The sequence below is a fragment of the Nerophis ophidion genome, linkage group LG01 (genome assembly GCF_033978795.1).
Source record: "Nerophis ophidion isolate RoL-2023_Sa linkage group LG01, RoL_Noph_v1.0, whole genome shotgun sequence".
Lineage (NCBI taxonomy): Eukaryota > Metazoa > Chordata > Actinopteri > Syngnathiformes > Syngnathidae > Nerophis > Nerophis ophidion.
In genome coordinates, this window is record NC_084611.1 from 13,677,557 (window position 1) to 13,698,095 (window position 20,539).

The 20,539-nt window shown below is 39.9% G+C and overlaps 1 protein-coding gene across 5 annotated transcripts in view; it reads right to left on the reverse strand.

The window, feature by feature from the left end:
* Positions 1–20,539, reverse strand: part of gtf2h2 (general transcription factor IIH, polypeptide 2) — a 34,314-nt gene that overhangs the window by 2,483 nt on the left and 11,292 nt on the right. For 2 of the 5 annotated variants that reach the window (XR_009806337.1, XR_009806342.1), the window contains exons 7-15: positions 20,057–20,111; positions 17,064–17,169; positions 16,892–16,982; positions 14,271–14,469; positions 12,588–12,651; positions 10,939–11,042; positions 9,431–9,524; positions 6,698–6,737; positions 4,265–4,409 (exon numbers count right to left, since the gene is read on the reverse strand). Coding sequence is in view for 2 of the 5 variants with exons in the window: in XM_061896540.1 (XP_061752524.1) it covers positions 4,317–4,409; positions 6,698–6,737; positions 9,431–9,524; positions 10,939–11,042; positions 12,588–12,651; positions 14,271–14,469; positions 16,892–16,982; positions 17,064–17,169; positions 20,057–20,111 (846 nt within the window). In the remaining 3 variants the exon portion in view is untranslated. Of the gene's footprint in view, positions 1–3,886; positions 4,410–6,697; positions 6,738–9,430; positions 9,525–10,938; positions 11,043–12,587; positions 12,652–14,270; positions 14,470–16,891; positions 16,983–17,063; positions 17,170–20,056; positions 20,112–20,539 lie in introns of those variants that run through there. The other 3 variants (XR_009806332.1, XM_061896540.1, XM_061896549.1) reach the window with 3 other exon arrangements.

Consider the following 20,539-nt stretch of genomic DNA (forward strand, 5'->3'; position numbering starts at 1 on the left):
CCAGGCCACTTGAAATAAAAGCATGCACGACTAGTTTCAAAAAGGTTAAAAGATAAAAACGGTTTAACCTTTACTAAAAGACGAAAGTGATAAAAACACGATTTTAAAACGCCATTGACTTGTTTGTCTAGTTTAAAATCGCTGTCTACACACATTTATACATAAAATATATATACACACATATACAAATATTTATATACATATATATGTACACACATATATATCTTATATATAAATCAATCAATGGATTGACTAATATATCAGGGTTTCCCACATTCATTTATTTGTGGCGGCCCGCCACGAAAGAATTATGGCCGCCACAAATAAAATAATTTTATTTTTATTTTTTTTCTCGCTCGACGGCTCATAAAAGCAATGGAACTGTCTGTTGGATTTATTAATGTGTATTTGTTCTGTGTATATGTATTTATGGCGGGTTTGCTTGGGAGTTTTAAGATGGGCGTGGCTACCACTGTCAGGTGACTACTCGGGTAGCTTTTAAAAATGGTGTCATTGTTCGTTTGGTAAAAATACAGCGTGCTTCGTCACCGGCATACCGCCCTGGTAAGATCATTTTATGTCCGCTTTTCTTGGTTAGATCAACTGAACTATTGTTTAAAATCCATGCTTGCTCGCATCCTTTCTTTTTTTGTTTGTTGTGTGTTCGCTGAGTCCGCGGCTGGCTGGCTGTTTGACAGCCAGAGCAAACACGCACTGTTTTAGCTTTTGAACGACATCGGCAGAATTATTAAATTAAAAAGGTACAACCACAGTAATGTGCTGTTTGAAAACTGTTGTATTAAAGTGTTGTCACGTTGTGTGTGTGTCCGGATGAATTTGAGTGATCGCAGGTTTATTCTTGGCTTGAGTTCGAAAATACCGGCACTTTACTTCCTGGTTTGGCTGATGGGATTTGTAGTTCTCTAATGTAGTTCTGCGTAAATGTGTAATGTGTGGCTCAAACAGAGCTTGTCCATGAATCATGGCGACATTATAAATGAATCTGTTCACATTTAATGACATAAATTAACAATGATAATAAAATGTAATGCTAAAATTAATGAGTTAGGATAAAATTACAGTGATTGATAATGTCTTATCATGGTTGACAACAATATGGTTCAGTTGATTAATTCATGTCTATTATTTACATTATGATGATTCAAAATAGATAGTTTTGTTGTGTTCATGTTTACTTTTAGGTTATTACCTGCTACTGCTGCTATTGCTGCTGCTGCTATTTCTACTGCTGCTATTGCTACTACTACTACTGCTGCTATTGCTGCTATTTCTACTGCTGCTAGTGCTGCTGCTGCTGTTATTGCTGCTGCTGCTATTGCTACTACTGCTGCTGCTGCTATTGCTACTACTACTGCTGCTGCTATTGCTACTACTACTGCTGCTGCTAGTGCTATTGCTGCTATTGCTACTACTGCTGCTGCTGCTAGTGCTATTTCTACTGCTGCTATTGCTACTACTGCTGCTGCTAATGCTATTGCTACCAATGCTGCTATTGCTACTACTGCTATTGCTGCTAGTGCTATTTCTACTGCTGCTATTGCTACTACTGCTGCTGCTAATGCTATTGCTACCAATGCTGCTATTGCTACTACTGCTGCTGCTAGTGCTATTGCTGCTGCTATTGCTACTAATGCTGCTGTTAGTGCTATTTCTACTGCTGCTATCGCTACTGCTGCTGCTGCTATTGCTACTGCTGCTGCTATTGCTGCTGCTGCTTTGATTGATTGATTGATACTTTTATTAGTAGATTGCACAGTACAGTACATATTCCGTACAACTGACCACTAAATGGTAACACCCGAATAAGTTTTTCAACTTGTTTAAGTCGGGGTCCACGTTAATCAATTCATGGTACAAATATATACTATCAACATAATACAGTCATCACACAAGTTAATCATGATAGTATGTACATTGAATTATTTACATTATTTACAATCCGGGGGGTGGGATGAGGAGCTTTGGTTGATATCAGAACTTCGGTCATCAACAATTGCATCAACAGAGAAATGTGGACATTGAAACAGTGTAGGTCTTATTTAGTAGGATATGTACAGCCAGCAGAGAACATAGTGAGTTCACATAGCATAAGAACAAGTATATACATTAGAAATACATTTGAGTTGTTTATAATCCGGGGAGATGGGATGTGAATGGAGGAGGGTATTAGTAAAGTGTTGAAGTTGCCTGGAGGTGCTGCTATTGCTACTGCTGTTATTGCTGCTGCTGCTAGTGCTACTGCTGTTATTGCTGCTGCTGCTAGTGCTACTGCTGCTGCTATTGCTACTGCTATTTCTACTGCTGCTATTGCTACTACTGCTGCTGCTAGTGCTGCTGTGCTATTGTTACTGCTGCTGCTATTGCTACTGTTACTATTGCTGCTGCTGCCATTGCTACTGCTGTTATAGCTACTACTGCTGCTGCTAGTGCTATTGCTGCTATTGCTACTACTGCTGCTGCTCGTGCTATTTCTACTGCTGCTATTGCTACTACTGCTGCTGCTGCTATTGCTACTGCTACTATTGCTGCTGCTGCTATTGCTACTGCTGCTATAGCTACTACTGCTGCTGCTATTGCTACTGCTACTATTGCTGCTGCTGCTGTTGCTACTGCTGCTATAGCTACTACTGCTGCTGCTATTGCTACTACTGCTGCTATTTCTACTGCTGCTGCTGCTAGTGCTATTTCTACTGCTGCTATTGCTGCTATTTCTACTGCTGCTATTGCTACTACTGCTGCTATTGCTAGTGCTATTTCTACTGCTGCTATTGCTAGTGCTATTGCTACTGCTGTTATTGCTGCTGCTAGTGCTATTGCTGCTGCTATTGCTACTGCTGCTGCTGCTAGTGCTATTTCTACTGCTGCTATTGCTGCTGCTGCTAGTGCTATTTCTACTGCTGCTATTGCTACTACTGCTGCTGCTAGTGCTATTTCTACTGCTGCTATTGCTATTACTGCTGCTGCTAGTGCTATTTCTACTGCTGCTATTGCTACTACTGCTGCTGCTAGTGCTATTTCTACTGCTGCTATTGCTATTACTGCTGCTGCTAGTGCTATTTCTACTGCTGCTATTGCTACTACTGCTGCTGCTAGTGCTATTTCTACTGCTGCTATTGCTATTACTGCTGCTGCTAGTGCTGCTGTGCTATTGCTGCTGTTGCTGCTATTGCTACTATTGCTATTGCTGCTATTTCTACTACTGCTGCTGCTAGTGCTATTTCTACTGCTGCTATTGCTACTACTGCTGCTGCTATTGCTACTACTGCTGCTGCTGCTATTGCTATTTTTTACTGCTACTATTGCTACTACTGCTGCTATTGTTGCTGCTGCTATTGCTACTACTGCTGCTGCTAGTGCTACTGCTATTGCTACTGCTGCTGTTGCAGTACCAAATAAAACAAGCAAAAAGTGCACAGCGAGTAATTTCTTTTATGCTGAGTGACGACCCTTATTCAGAGGGCCAATACGGAAAAAACTGAGCACTGTCTGTGAATGGAGCTTGTAGTTACATATTATATAAATATGTAAATATTATATAAATATGTACATAAAGTGTTGTAATTATATTCCAACTCTGCGTTCTTCTTGGTCACCGCCGCCGTCACCCACCCCAGCCGCCCGACCACAAATAGATGCCTGACCTGTGGGAAACACTGTATATGTATATATAAAAAATATATATGTATACATATGTTATTTACAAGTGCATGTAAACTTTTGATGGCGACTGTATTTTGTGTATGTTTTTGTAACATATTCTGGTTGAGTCCTCAATTACAGAATGACTAGCAAGCTGAATATTACATTTCATAAATGAATAGAGGAGGTTAAAAGATTGCCATGCCGCAATATGAAGACCATTAACTAGTACGAGAGAACATTTATTCAGGTAGAAATATCACAGATGACACAAGCAAACATATTTGACAATCAAAGCATGATCATAACAATCCACATTTTGAGTTCGTAATGCCTGAAACTGCAATCCAAACATGGAGGTGTAGCTCCTCCTCTGAATACAAGTGCTCTTACAGCAGGAATACAAATTATATATTTTTACAAAATACAAAATCTGGCAAGACGCCAATGCACTGCAGCTTTTTAAAAAATGTGTATTGTCATTAAACGTGTCTTTATGTCTGTTCTGTGTTGAGCAGATTAAAAAAAGCATCAGGTTTAATTAAAACTAATTGTCCAGTTAGCGTCAAGGGTAGACGTATTATTGATGCAAAATGATATTTACCTGCGACGAATCCTGATTATCTATGAAGAAAATGCCATGAATTTTGGTTTGGTCAAAGACAAGAAGGGCAGCAGTGTAAAGAGTCGTGGATGAATTCATCACAGTCCATACAGAAGATGTTGTGACACGCGGGACACGTCAACATCTGCAAACACAACGGGACAACAATTACAAAGAATACTCCGCCATATTTGCAAGTCCGCGTCCTCCTTTGTCACACTTCCAGGTCGCAGAGAAATCCATCCATCCATTTTACTACCGCTTGTCCCTTTTGAAGTCGTGGGGGCGGGAGGGACTGGAGCCTATCCCAGCTGCACTCGGGTGGAAGGCGGGGTAGACCCTGGACAAGTGTCCACCTCATGACAGGGCCAACCCAGATAGACAACATGCACACACTAGGGACCATTTAGTGTTGACAATCAAACTATCAGGTGCATGTCTTAAAAACATATCTATAGCTATGTTGCACACACACACACACACACACACACACACACACACGCACACACACACACACACACACACACACACACACACACACACACACACACACACACAAACACACGCGCATGTATTACCTTCTTGAGACCTGAGAAATATTCTTACCTCTTAAGGACCACCCTTTCTGGTTATATAAGTATTTGTATTTACACCATTAATAATATATACAAACCAAACTATGCAAATATAAAAAAGATACGCTTTCAGTTCATTTTAATTTTTTTTAATTTTGTGTTTTAGTTGGTTTTTAACCTTTATTATTTACTTCAAGTTATTACAGTATGTCTCTATATACATATATCTATGTATATATTTAAAATAAATGTATATATACAGTGGGGCAAAAAGTATTTGGTCAGCCACCGATTGTGCAAGTTCTCCCATTTAAATTGATGACAGAGGTCTGTAATTTTCATCATAGGTACACGTCAACTTCAGAATGTGAAAAAAAAAATCCTGGAATTCACATTGTAGGAATTTTAAATAATTTATTTGTAAATTATGGTGGAAAATAAGTATTTGGTCAACCATTCAAAGCTCTCACTGATGGAAGGAGGTTTTGGCTCAAAATCTCACGATACATGGCCCCATTCATTCTTTCCTTAACACGGATCAATCGTCCTGTCCCCTTAGCAGAAAAACAGCCCCAAAGCATGATGTTTTCACCCCCATGCTTCACAGTAGGTGTGGTGTTCTTGGGATGCAACTCAGTATTCTTCTTCCTCCGAACACGACGAGTTGAGTTTATACCAAAAAGTTCTATTTTGGTTTCATCTGACCACATGACATTCTCCCAATCCTCTGCTGTATCATCCATGTATCCATTTTGGTATAAACTCAACTCGTCGTGTTTGGAGGAAGAAGAATACTGAGTTGCATCCCAAGAACACCACACCTACTGTGAAGCATGGGGGTGAAAACATCATGCTTTGGGGCTGTTTTTCTGCTAAGGGGACAGGACGATTGATCCGTGTTCAGGAAAGAATGAATGGGGCCATGTATCGTGAGATTTTGAGCCAAAACCTCCTTCCATCAGTGAGAGCTTTGAATGGTTGACCAAATACTTATTTTCCACCATAATTTACAAATAAATTCTTTAAAATTCCTACAATGTGAATTCCTGGATTTTTTTCCCCACATTCTGTCTCTCACAGTTGAAGTGTACCTGTGATGAAAATTACAGACCTCTGTCATCATTTTAAGTGGGAGAACTTGCACAATCGGTGGCTGACTAAATACTTTTTTGCCCCACTGTGTGTATATGTATATATGTATGTGTATATATATATATATATATATATATATATATATACACACACACACACGTGTGTAAATATGTGTGTGTGTGTATATATATATATATATATATATATATATATATATATATATATGTACAGTTATGTGTGTGTATAATGTAAACTGACAATATTCTTGACAAAAACAAAGTGAGATTGAATATAAAAACATCATAGCAGCACATTTACATTATTAGTAAGAAGTAAAACAACTATTGTGGATGTAAAATATTTGACTGTACTTTATCATGTCATGTACGTCTATTACAAGAATATATATATATATATATATATATATATATATATATATATATATATATATATATATATATATATATATATATATATATATATATATATATATCATCAGTCTAGTATTCAGTAACCCATTACCTCCCTGTTTGACACTCAGCATCAAGGGTTGGAATTGGGGGTTAAATCACCATAAATGATTCCCGGGCGCGGCACTGCTGCTGCCCACTTCTCCCCTCACTTCCCAGGGGGTGATCAAGGGGATGGGTCAAATGCAAAGGACAAATTTCACCACACCTAGTGTGTGTGTGACAATCATTGGTACTTTAACTTTAACTAGATATAGTAGTAATTATTACAATGATTGTCATAAGTAGATACTTACACTTTTATCTTTCAATGGTCCCTGACAAGAATGGCAGAACCTGAAGAGGACAACAAGATGTTAAACACGTTGCTAAGATACTACACACAAAATACATAAAACATGAATGTGGGCAACATGGAAATATGATGTGTGAGATTCTTGAACAAGTCACACAATGTGAGAAGAAGAAATGTAATATTGCATATTTATTCCAATTAACGTCAAAACAAACAAACTCTATGGCAAAACAAACTGTACGGCAAAACAAACAAACTGTACGCCAAAACAAACTCCACAAAAACAAACAAACTGTACACCAAAACAAACAAACTTTAGGCCAAAACAAACTGTATGCCAAAGCAAGCAAACTGTACGCCAAAACAAACAAACTTTACACAAAACAGGCAAACTGTACACCAAAACAACTTGTTCGCCAAAACAAACTGAGTGGCAAAACAAACTGTACGCTGAAACAAACAAACCTTATGCCAAAACAAACAGTACGCCAAAACAAAGACTGTACGCCAAAACAAAGTGTGTGTGAAAACAAACACTGTACGCCAAAACAAACTGTATGCCAAAGCAAGCAAACTGTACGCCAAAACAAACAAACATTACGCCAAGACAAACTGTATGCCAAATCAAGCAAACTGTACGCCAAAACAAATAAACTTTACACCAAAACAGGCAAACTGTACACCAAAACAACTTGTTCGCCAAAACAAACTGTACGCTGAAACAAACAAACCTTATGCCAAAACAAACAGTACGCCAAAACAAAGACTGTACGCCAAAACAAAGTGTGTGTGAAAACAAACACTGTACGCCAAAACAAACTGTATGCCAAAGCAAGCACACTGTACACCAAAACAAACAAACATTACGCCAAGACAAACTGTATGCCAAATCAACCAAACTGTACGCCAAAACAAATAAACTTTACGCCAAAACAGGCAAACTGTACACCAAAACAAACAAACTGTACACCAAAACAACTTGTTCGCCAAAACAAACTGTGTGGCAAAACAAATTGTACGCTGAAACAAACAAACCTTATGCCAAAACAAACATTACGCCAAAACAAACTGTAGGCCAAAAGCAAGCAAACTTTACGCCAAAGCCGGCAAACTGTACACCAAAACAAACAAACTGTACACCAAAAGAACTTGTTCGCCAAAACAAACAAACTGTGTGGCAAAACAAACTATACGCTGAATCAAACAAACTTTATGCCAAAACAAACAGTACGCCAAAACAAAGTGTGCATGGAAAACAAACACTGGACGCCAAAACAAACATGTTCATCAAAAACAACCTGTACGCCAAAACAAACAAACTGCACACAAAAACGAACTGTGCGGAAGAACAAACTGTAAAGCAAAACAAACACTGTACGCTAGAACAAACAACTTGTTTGCCAAAACAACCTGTGCATGAAAACAGACACTGTACGCCAAAACAAACACTATGCCAAAACAAAGACTGTAAACCAAAACAAACTGTACGCCAAAGCAAACAGTTTCTTCCCTCAGGCTATCAATCCGATGAATGCTGTAAATCAAGTAATCTGTCAAGCAAAATACGGCAAATATCCTTTGGCCCGAGCTAATTCTTCAGCTGTCCTGTTCCTCATCTTGATGGCAAACAACTATACTTGTTTCCAGCGAGTCAGGTATGATGCCCCGTGTCAAGGGGTAGGTCAAGTTCCTGTTCATCACTGGTCTCAAATTGTCAACCTTACCACTAATGTTACAGCCAATACACTGCTGGTATGACAATCAGACGTGTGGTGGTATCGCGGTACTCGTTTGTTGTTAAGTTTCCTTCCCACGACCTGCTGACAACCTTGAATTTTTCAGCCACGGTGTTTCCTATGACGATAGACGTACTTACCGCTAATCACCCACACACCGCATTGTCATTCTCCAAACGCAGAGCCCCTCAACCTTTAATGTCACCTACATTGTACGTTGGTAGGATTGGAGTTCCTCATGGTAAGCAACTCTCTGCTTCCTCTCACCTGACATTACAAACCAGACAAGTATTGGACATGCGATGTTCGGAGAGGTGTGTTGTGCATTCATTCCCAACAACGCTGCTCCCTACGGGAGTCTTACCATGGCTCTCGACGGCCTGCGGGTGTTGTCAGTAGAAATAAAATCCCTCCTCTGGTGTTGACAACTCCCCGTTTGATGGATTTTTAAATATGTCTGACAAATATAAGGGCCTACAAAACATTTGTCGGTATTTCCACTGAGTTGCGTCATAGGCTCTCTGTTCCCTACAAAAGCATATGCTCTCGCCCCCCTTCAAGCTGAGCCTACTCCCTCCCTCACACCTGTGAAGTGAAGTGAATTGTATTTAAATAGCGCTTTTCTCGAGTGAGTCAAAGCGCTTTACATAGTGAAACCCAATATCTATGTGACATTTAAACCAGTGTAGGTGGCACCGGGAGCTGGTGGGTAAAGTGTCTTGCCCAAGGGCACAACGGCAGTGACTAGGATGGCGGAAGCAAGAATCGAACCTTCAACCCTCAAGTTGCTGGCACGGCCACTCTACCAACCGAGCTATGCCGCCCCACAACACTACCAGAGTCGCAATGGGTTTATAATGACCAACAATCCATATTATTGGCAGAAATAGAGGACTCCAAAATGAAATCCCCCATGGAGGCTTGGGCCGGCTCGGTCTACATCAAATTAAGCTTTAAAGTCATGCCAGAAAAACAGCAATGATAGAAATACAACCGACCTGTTTTCTGCCGCGGCACTTTCCACGAAGGCACGCAGCGGGAAGAGGTGGTGGAACGCTCGAGCGAGGTGAGGGGCCGAGACCAGCGTCAAACCTTACACACAAAATAACTACATTATTCAAGGTGACACACATTTTGACACACCAAATCATTTTTAAGGTGACACACAATACTACTTTATTCAAAGTGACAGACATCCTTACACACAAGATAACTTTATTCAGGGTGATACACATTCACAGCAGGACAAACAATGACGTAATGTCATGCTTATTAGTAGTCTTAAAGGGGAACATTGTCACAATTTCAAAAGGGTTGAAAACAATAAAAATCAGTTCCCAGTGGCTTGTATTTTTTGAAGTTTTTTTCAAAATGTTTCCGGTCTCGGAATATCCCTAAGTAAAGTTTTAAAGTGCCTTATTTTCGCTATCTTCGAAACCACTATCCATTTCCCTGTGACGTCACACAGGGCTGCCAATGTAAACAAACAATGGGAATACCACAGCAAGATATAGCGACATTAGCTCGGATTCAAACTCGGATTTCAGCGACTTAAGCGATTCAACAGATTACGCATGTATTGAAACAGATGGTTGGAGTATGAAAGTATTGAAGAAGAAACTGAAGCTATTGAGCGAATAGCTATTGACGCTATTCATATCCATAGCATGGCCGAATAGCTGCGTTAGCATCGCCGGTAAAATGTGCGGACCAAACGATCAGGACTTTCGCATCTTGTGACACTGGAGCAACTTAAATCCGTCGATTTGTAAGTGTTTTTTTCGCATTAAATGTGGGTGGAAGTAAACGTAATATAGTTGCAAATGCATCTACAGGTTATCCATACATCTCAGTGCCATGTCTGCTTTAGCACCGCCGGTAAATAGCATGTTAGCATCGATTAGCGTAGCATGTTAGCATCGATTAGCTGGCAGTCAACATCAACAAAACTCACCTTTGTGATTGCGTTGACTATCATTGCAAATGCATCTGTAGGTTATCCATACATATCTGTGCCATGTCTGCCTTAGCATCGTCGGTAAAATGTGGAGACACTCTGGCACATTCAATGGGGGTCTGGCGGCAGACACGTTCGCATCTTCGGGCCAGTGGTGCAACTTGAATCCCTCCCTGTTAGTGTTGTTACACCCTCCGACAACACACCGTCGAGGCATGATGTCTCCAGGGTTCCAAAAAATAGTCGAAACAACGGAAAATAACAGAGCTGAGACCCGGTGTTTGTAATGTGTAGAAAATGAAAATGGCGGGTGTGTTACCTCGGCGACGTCATCGCCTCCAGCGCGATAAACAGAAAGGCGTTTAATTCGCCAAAATTCACCCATTTAGAGTTCGGAAATCGGTTAAAAAAATATATGGTCTTTTTTCTGCACCATCAAGGTATATATTGATGCTTACATAGGTCTGGTGATAATGTTCCCCTTTAACAATCATTGATGGCTTTACGTACGCACGCATGCACACAAACTCACACTCCGGTGAAACGTACCACAGACTTTACATTCCACAGGTAGTTCCATGTAATTGGCGTGACACTGAGGACAGAAGTATCCTCCAAGAGACAGAGCTGGGTCACTGCTGCCATCTAACACACTGGACACAAACAAAACAGCTGTCAACATAAAACACATTCAACAACAACATAGTGTCATACATCAAACACAAACAGGTGTCAACATCTAACAATTTTACAACTAAAACTCGAGACGTGGAGAACGCCTACGACTCGAGACGTGGAGAACGCCTACGACTCGAGACGTGGAGAACGCCTACGACTCGAGACGTGGAGAACGCCTACGACTCGAGACGTGGAGAACGCCCACGACTCGAGACGTGGAGAACGCCCACGGCTCGAGACGTGGAGAACGCCCACGGCTCGAGACGTGGAGAACGCCCACGGCTCGAGACGTGGAGAACGCCCACGGCTCGAGACGTGGAGAACGCCCACGGCTCGAGACGTGGAGAACGCCCACGGCTCGAGACGTGGAGAACGCCCACGGCTCGAGAGGTGGAGAACGCCCACAAGTCGAGACGTGAAGAACGCCCACAACTCGAGACGTGAAAAACGCCCACAACTCGAGACGTGAAGAACGCCCACAAGTCGAGACGTGGAGAACGCCCACAAGTCGAGACGTGGAGAACGCCCACAAGTCGAGACGTGGAGAACGCCTACAACTCGAGACGTGGAGAACGCCTACTACTCGAGAGGTGGAGAACGCCTACAAGTCGAGACGTAGAGAACGCCTACAAGTCGAGACGTGGAGACTCCTACAATTTGAAACGTAGAAAACGCTTACAACTCGAGACGTGAAGAACGCCCACAGCTCGAGGCGTGAAGAACGCCCACAGCTCGAGGCGTGAAGAACGCCCACAGCTCGAGGCGTGAAGAACGCCCACAGCTCGAGGCGTGAAGAACGCCCACAGCTCGAGGCGTGAAGAACGCCCACAGCTCGAGGCGTGAAGAACGCCCACAGCTCGAGGCGTGAAGAACGCCCACAGCTCGAGGCGTGAAGAACGCCCACAGCTCGAGGCGTGAAGAACGCCCACAGCTCGAGGCGTGAAGAACGCCCACAGCTCGAGGCGTGAAGAACGCCCACAGCTCGAGGCGTGAAGAACGCCCACAGCTCGAGACGTGAAGAACACCTGCAACTTTTGAAGTGAAGAACACCTACTACTCGAGACGTGATGAACACCTACAACTTTTGAATTGAAGAACACACAACTCTCGACGTGAAGAACAACTGCAACTCTCGACGCGATGAACACCTACAACTCTCAACGTGTCGAACACCTACAACTCAAAGTTAAGAACTTGAAACGTTAAGACGCCTTTTGTAGTAAAAGTAAAGCATTGTCAACAAAGCCAGCGGCATGGCTCGGTTGATAAGAGCGGCCATGCCAGCAACTTAAGGGTTTCTAGTTCGATCCCCAGTTCCGCCATCCTAGTAACGAGTTTTGTTCTTAAGCAATACACTTCATCTTTGCTCCTGATGGGTCGTGGTTAGGGCCTTGCATGCCAGCTCCTGCCATCAGTGTGTGAATATGTGAGTGAAGTGTAAATAGTCAAGAAGGGTCTAGTTGCTTCCAATCAACCTCTGCAGCTATGACACGATTGATGTATTTTGGAGATTTACTTACGCCATGCTGAAGGAAGGTTTGGCATCCTGGTCAGTCAGAGAGCAGCTGGTGTGCTGAGGAAACCCTGATTGGTGGAAGAACAAAACCTTGTGACTTCAACAAAGACCCAGTACATCAACATTCATATGCTCATGAAAAATGGAATTAGAAGACTATTACATCAACAATCTTCCAAAAGATCATCATTGATTTCATAGAATATAAACATTTTCACTGCATAAAATACTACAAAAAGCCAAGTCAGCAGAGTGACTTGATGACCATACTGATCATTGAGGCCACTAAAATTGGGCTCTGTGAGCAGATAGAGGTTCTGGGTCTTTGTATTGACTCCAAACTAACGTGGACCAGCCAAAGGTGCTGGTCAACGTCTCGGATCACTACGTAAGCTGGCCAACGAGTTTGACGCTAAAGGGAGAGCCAACATCTACGAGAGCCAGGTCAGGACCAGTATGGAGTACTCCTGCCTAGCCTGGATGAATGCCGCTCAGACCTTGGCGTGGATGAGGACTTTGCCCAACAGCAGTTTGCCTACAACAAGGTCTCCCCCCTCTGTGGTTGTTGGAGACATTACATCAAGCAGAATTCATGCTGTGAAGAAGTTTCTAATACTGACCCAATGGAGTTGTAGTGGAAACATTAAAAGTGAAAAGGTTCTAATACTGACCCAATGGAGTCGTAATGGAAACATTAAAAGTGTAAAGGTTCCAATACTGACCGAATGGAGTCGTAATGGAAACATTAAAAGTGAAAAGGTTCTAATACTGACCCAATGGAGTCGTAATGGTACATTAAAAGTGTAAAGGTTCCAATACTGACCGAACGGAGTCGTAATGGAAACAAACATGTAAAGGTTCCAATATTGACCGAATGGAGTCGTAATGGAAACATTAAACATGTAAAGGTTTTAATACTGACCCAATTGAGTCGTAATGGAAACATTCAACCTATAAAGGTTCTAAACTGACCCATTGAAGTCGTAATGGAAACATTAAAGGTGTTAAGGTTTTAATACTGACCAAACAGAGTCGTAATGGAAACATTCAACATGTGAAGGTTCTAATCCTGACCCAAAGGAGTCGTAATGGAAACATTAAACTTGTAAAAGGTTCCAATACTAACCCAATAGAGTCATAATAGAGACATAAAACATGTAAAAGTTCTAATACTGACCCAAATGAGTCGTAATGGAAACATTCAACATGTAAAGGTTCTAATACTGACCCAATGGAGTCATAATAGAAACATTAAATGTGTAAAGCTTCTAATACTGACCCAAATGAGTCGTAATGGAAACATTCAACATGGAAAGGTTCTAATACTGACCCAATGGAGTCGTAAAGGAAACATTAAACATGTAAAGGTTCTAATACTGACCCAATGGAGTCGTAATAGAAACATTAAACATGTAAAGGTTCTAACACTGACCCAATGGAGTCATAATAGAAACATTAAACATATAAAGGTTATAACACTGACCCAATGGAGTCATAATAGAAACATTAAACATGTAAAAGTTCCAATACTGACCCAATGGAGTCGTAATAGAAACATTAAACATGTAAAAGTTCTAACACTGACCCAATGGAGTCATAATAGAAACATTAAACATGTAAAGGTTCCAATATTGACCCAATGGAGTCGTAACGGAAACATTCAACATGTAAAGGTTCAAATACTGACCCATGCGAATTAAAGAGCATTCAGACGAGGAGCTGGCAGGAGGCGGTTTCACATGCAGATTCAGCAGCAGATCTTTGAAATGGTTCTCATCCAGGATCACATGATAGGACCCTCCTGTCTCCCTGGTCAACATGGTACACACCCGCACCTCTGCTGACAGGCCAATCACAGACACACGCACCTTCACTGACTTTAGGCTCTGACAAAGAAAAGATAAACACATGTTTTATGTTTAATTTTCAAATATACAGAGAGGAAGTGTATGTGTGTGTGTGTGTGTGTGTGTGTGTATATATATATATATAATTTCTAGAACTCTTATTTTTTGTGATAAGACTGATTGGAGCACATACGTATTGGTCACAAAAAAACATTCATGAAGTTTGGTTCTTTTATGAATTTATTATGAATCTACTGAAAATGTGACCAATTCTGCTGGGTCAAAAGTATACATAGAGCAACATATATGGTCAATTTTGGTGATGAAGAATAGTCACAATCAAATCAAGTTGGCTTCATGGCATGGCCTCTTAACTTCATGGGAGTGATTATGATCGACGACACCTGTTGACTTCTCTGAGCCCATTTAAATAGGGCTCATGTGATGCAGTCATTAGATTCGGTTACAAAGGCGACAGTGGGAAAGTCAAAGGAACTCAGCACGGATCTGAAAAGACGAATCACTGACTTGAAGGAGTCAGGAAAGTCACTTGGAGCCATTTCAAAGCAGCTTAAGGTCCCAAGAGCAACTGTGCAGACAAGTGTTCGTAATTATAAAGTGCATGGCACAGTTTCGTCACTGCCACGATCAGGAAGAAAACGCAAGCTATTACCTGCTGTTGAGTGAAAATTGGTCAGGGTGATCAAGAGTCAACCAACAAACACAAAGCATGTCTGCAATGAATTGTAAGCTGCTTGAACACAGGCTCCAGAAGCGACACCTTAAGGCTCGTCTAAAGTTTGCTGCTGATCACATGGACAAAGATAAGACGATTGAGGGAACCCCTCATGAAACAGTTCTGTAGAGATGAAGTAGTCTTGTGATTTTTCCCAAAGACCTGTGTGTATATATATATATATATATATATATATATATATATATATATATATATATATTAGGGGTGTAACGGTACGTGTATTTGTATTGAACCGTTTTGGTACGGGGGTTTCGGTTCGGCACGCGGGTGTACCGAACGAGTTTGGAAGCAAAAGTCTCCACAAGCTGCTCTGCTTTCTGCCTCTGTCTCCTACACAGCACCAATCATTGACCCACCCACACAACCATCTGATTGGTTACATACAAAGCCAATCAGCAGTGCGTATTCAGAGCGATGTAACAGCCAATCAGCAGTGCGTATTCAGAGTGCATGGAGTCAATGCTTCAGCGTCGAGCAGATATGTGTTTAACAGGGGACAGCGTACTCTCCCCAAATTATTAAAAACACTTCCCAGTCACAACTATTACTAACATCACTATGAGCCCGTTGACCTTCTAGAAACTTAAACTGCAGCTCAGCTTGCTCGCAGTTCTGGCTAGCGTAACGTTAGCACATTTTGCTGTGTGTGTGCGTGTACGCGTGTATGTGTGTGCGTGTGTGTGTGTTAGGGGCAGCAAAGCCCTGTCTGTCTGTTATTTCATTGAACTCCATGGTGTTCAGGGATGAATAGTCTCTCCTATTGGTATAGTATTATTTTTTCAGCTATAGTTACATTAATCATTAGCAATGTAGCAGCCTAGTTTTGAATGGCAGGGTCCCTGCTATCACATGTTGATAAAAATATAAAATTTCCATAATAAAAATCAACTACAGCCTTCCGAAATGCTGTAATAAATTAAGCATGATGAGTTGATTTGAAACTGTTAAACGTTGCACTTTTTATATGTAGAAGAAAGGTTTTGTCATTTTATTTAATCAAAGCAACAACTTGAGGCAGTTTAATGTGGATTAACGTGGGCAGAATGATTATAGTGTTCCCAATGTTAAAAGGATAAAGCCATTGTTTACAAATTTGGTAAATAAATAACCAAAAAATTTTGATTTTCTTACTGTACCGAAAATGAACCAAATTGTGACCTCTAAACCGAGGTACGTACTGAACCGAAATTTTTGTGTACCGTTACACCCCTAATATATATATATATATATATATATATATATATATATATATATATATATATATATACATATATACAGTGTTGGTAGGGACCATGTCAGAGTAATAATGGCGCTGCTAACGGCATATTTTTTTCATTAAAAAGTGAAGTGAATTATATTTATATAGCGCTTTTCTCAAGTGACTCAAAGCGCTTTACATTGTGAAACCCAATATCTAAGTTACATTTTTTTTTTAAACCAGTGTGGGTGGCACTGGGAGCAGGTGGGTAAAGTGTCTTGCCCAAGGACACAACAGCAGTGACTAGGATGGCAGAAGCGGGGATCGAACCTGCAACCCAGAAGTTGCTGGCACAGCCGCTCTACCAACCGAGCTATACCGTGATCTAATTACAGTTGCCATTGTTGCAACGTTGTTGCAGTTACTGAGAATGAGATACAATAGAGTTGTTCTCAAAAAGCAGTAAATACATGAGTAGCAATACACCTGTGAGTACAGGTACGCACCTGAATCATCTCGTAGATGTTGGCTGGGTCACATGTGGTGAGACTGCTGAGGATGATGAGAATCTCCCGACTTGTGTGTCCAGGCATGTGTCTTCACATAAACATGTACTTCAAGTCACACAACTCGTACTACTAGTAAGGTACACAAAGTACTCACACACTCCATCCTTACTTGAGGGTTTGCAAGGCCAAGTTGAGGGAATTGAACAAGGACGGTTCTCCTCCGCAAACTGTGTCAACTGCCTTCTTCAGAGCTAAAATGTGCTTCTTGGGATTTCCTGTTGGTGCAGCAAACACAAAAATATCACAAAAGGGTCTTTAATACCACAAATAAGATACAAACACCACAAATAAGATATAAATACCACAAATAAGATACAACTATCACAAATAAGATACAACTATCACAAGTAAGATAACTATCGCGCATAAGATACAAATATTAAAGATAAGATACAACTATCACAAAAAAGATATAAATATTACATATAAAATACAACTATCACAAATAAGATATAAATATCACAAATAAGGTATAAATATCACAAATAAGATACAACTATCACAAATAAGATATAAATATCACATAAGATACAATTATCACAGATAAGATGTAAATATCACAAATAAGATCCAACTATCGCACATAAGATATAAATATTACAGATAAGATACAACAATCACAAATAAGATATAAATATCACAAATAAGATACAACTATCACACATAAGATATAAATATCACATAAGATACAACTATCACGGATAAGATATACTGTAAATACCACAAATAAGATACAACTATCACAAATAAGCTACAACTATCGCACGTAAGATATAAATATTACAGATAAGATACAACTAACACGAAAGAGATATAAATATCACAAATAAGATAGAACTATCACAAATAAGATATAAATATCACATAAGATACAACTATCACAGATAAGATATAAATACCACAAACAAGACACAACTATCAAATAAGATAGAACTATCACAAATAAGATATAAATATCCCAAACAAGATACAACTATTGCGCATGAGATAAAACTATTACAGATAAGATACAACTATCACAAATAAGATATAAATATCACAAAAATTATACAACTATCACAAATAAGGTATAGATATCACATAAGATACAACGATCACAGATGAGACACAACTTTCACAAATAAGATATAAATATCACACATAAGATATAAATATTACAGATAAGATACAACTAACACGAAAGAGATATAAATATCACAAATAAGATAAATATCACATAAGATACAACTATCACAAATAAGATATAAATATCACACAAGATACAACTATCACGGATAAGATATACTGTAAATACCACAAATAAGATACAACTATCACAAATAAGATACAACTATCGCACGTAAGATATAAATATTACAGATAAGATACAACTAACACGAAAGAGATATAAATATCACAAATAAGATAGAACTATCACAAATAAGATATAAATATCACATAAGATACAACTATCACAGATAAGATATAAATACCACAAATAAGATACAACTATTACACATGAGATAAAACTATTACAGATAAGATACAACTATCACAAATAAGATATAAATATCACAAAAATGATACAACTATCACAAATAAGGTATAGATATCACATAAGATACAACTATCACAGATGAGATATACATATCACAGATAAGACACAACTTTCACAAAGAAGATATAAATATCACACATAAGATAAAACTATCACACACAAGATACAACTATCACACGAGATATAAATATCACAAATAAGATATACAGTATATATCCCAAATAAGATGCAACCATCACAAATAAGAAGCAACTATCCCAACTAAGATGCAACTATCACAAATAAGATACAACAATCACAAATAATATATAAATATCACAAATTAGATACAACTATCACAAATAAGATTTCCTCTGGGTTAAACACCTTTTGTAAAGGTTTTCTCGGGATTACTCTGTAGCAAAGTTGCTACAGAATGGTTGTGGAGACCCCTCTCTGTCAGTTTATGTGGCTGAGTTGCTGTTGTTCCCAAACTCTTCCAACTCTGTTGCTACAAAGTTGGGTTTGGATGTTGCCAGGAAAACGCTACATTTCGGTCTGCATTGTGCCGAGTGTGAAATTTGGTGGAGGAGGAGGAATTATGGTTTGGGGTTGTTTTTAAGAAGTTGGGCTTGGCCCTTTAGCTCCCGTGAAAGGAACTTTGAATGCTCTAGGATACCTAAACATTTTGGACAATTCCGTGCTCCCAACATTGTGGCAACAGTTTGGAGCGGGCCCCTTCCACTTCCAAGGTGACTGTGCACCAGCGCACAAAACATGGTCCATAAAGACATGGATGACAGAGTCTGGTGTGGATGAACTTGACTGGCCTGCACAGAGTCCTTACCTGACCTGGGATGAATTAGAACGGAGAGTGAGAGCCAGGGCTTCTCCTACAACATCAGTGTATCACCTCACCCATGCGCTTTTGGAAGAATGGTCAAAAATTCCTATAAACACGCTCCGCAACCTTGTGGACAGCCTTCCCAGAAAAGTTGAAGCTGTAATAGCTGCAAAAGGTGGACCCACATCATATTGAATCCTATGGGTTAGGAATGGGGTGGCACTTCAAGTTCGTATGCGGGTCAAGGCAGGTGGCCAAATACTTCAGGCAATATAGTGTATGTTATGCTAGTTAACCAACACTAATAAACTAAAATTTTCCTTGCACGTCACTAAAACTGAGATGCAAAAACACTGACCGTGATATGACTGATGATATTTGTCAAAGTGATACATGATTAATGATGTCAATGAATCTTGTCTTGGTGCTTGTTTTGTTTCCCCAATGTATGAATCAGTGCACTGGATAGCATACACCAGTTTGTTTTTGTGGGATTTGGGATGTCCGGTCCTTAGGATGCACCGGTCTTTGAAGTCTACTGGGATGTTGTGTTGGTTCAACATTCTACTGAGTTTCTCACATAGACCTGATACTTATGGAATGACAATATTCTTGCATCTGTCACCTTTTTCCTCCTCATCCACTCAACAGTAACAAGAGTACAATTGCTTTGTTTCTTTATGATATCATCAACATGGCAACACAGTCATTCATGTTTCCATGGTTACAGGTTTTGACTTACCTGCGAGGTCTGTGAGCTTCTCGGCCCTTTTGTTCTTTGTGATGATGATTCCTACCTGAGGACAAAGCACATCAACAAATATTGTTTTGTGCATTCACAACTGTGGAACTGGAATAGTGACATTAATGTCATGTAAATGTCCAGATACATGTCAAGTTACATTGCATTAAATGTGACGTGAATGCCAAGTTACATTACATTTAATGTCATGTAAATGTCCAGATACATGCATTGCATTAAATGTGATGTGAATGCCAAGTTACATGTCATTGAAATGTCAAGTTACATTACATTTAATGTCATAAATGTCAAGTTACATGTCCTATAAATGTAGGGCTGGGCTACAAGGTTTTTTATTAATATCTCGATATTTTTAAGCCATATCATGATACACGATATATATCTCGATATTTTAGCTTAGCCTTGAATGAACACTCGATGCATATAATCACAGCAGTATGATGATTCTATGTGTCTCCATTA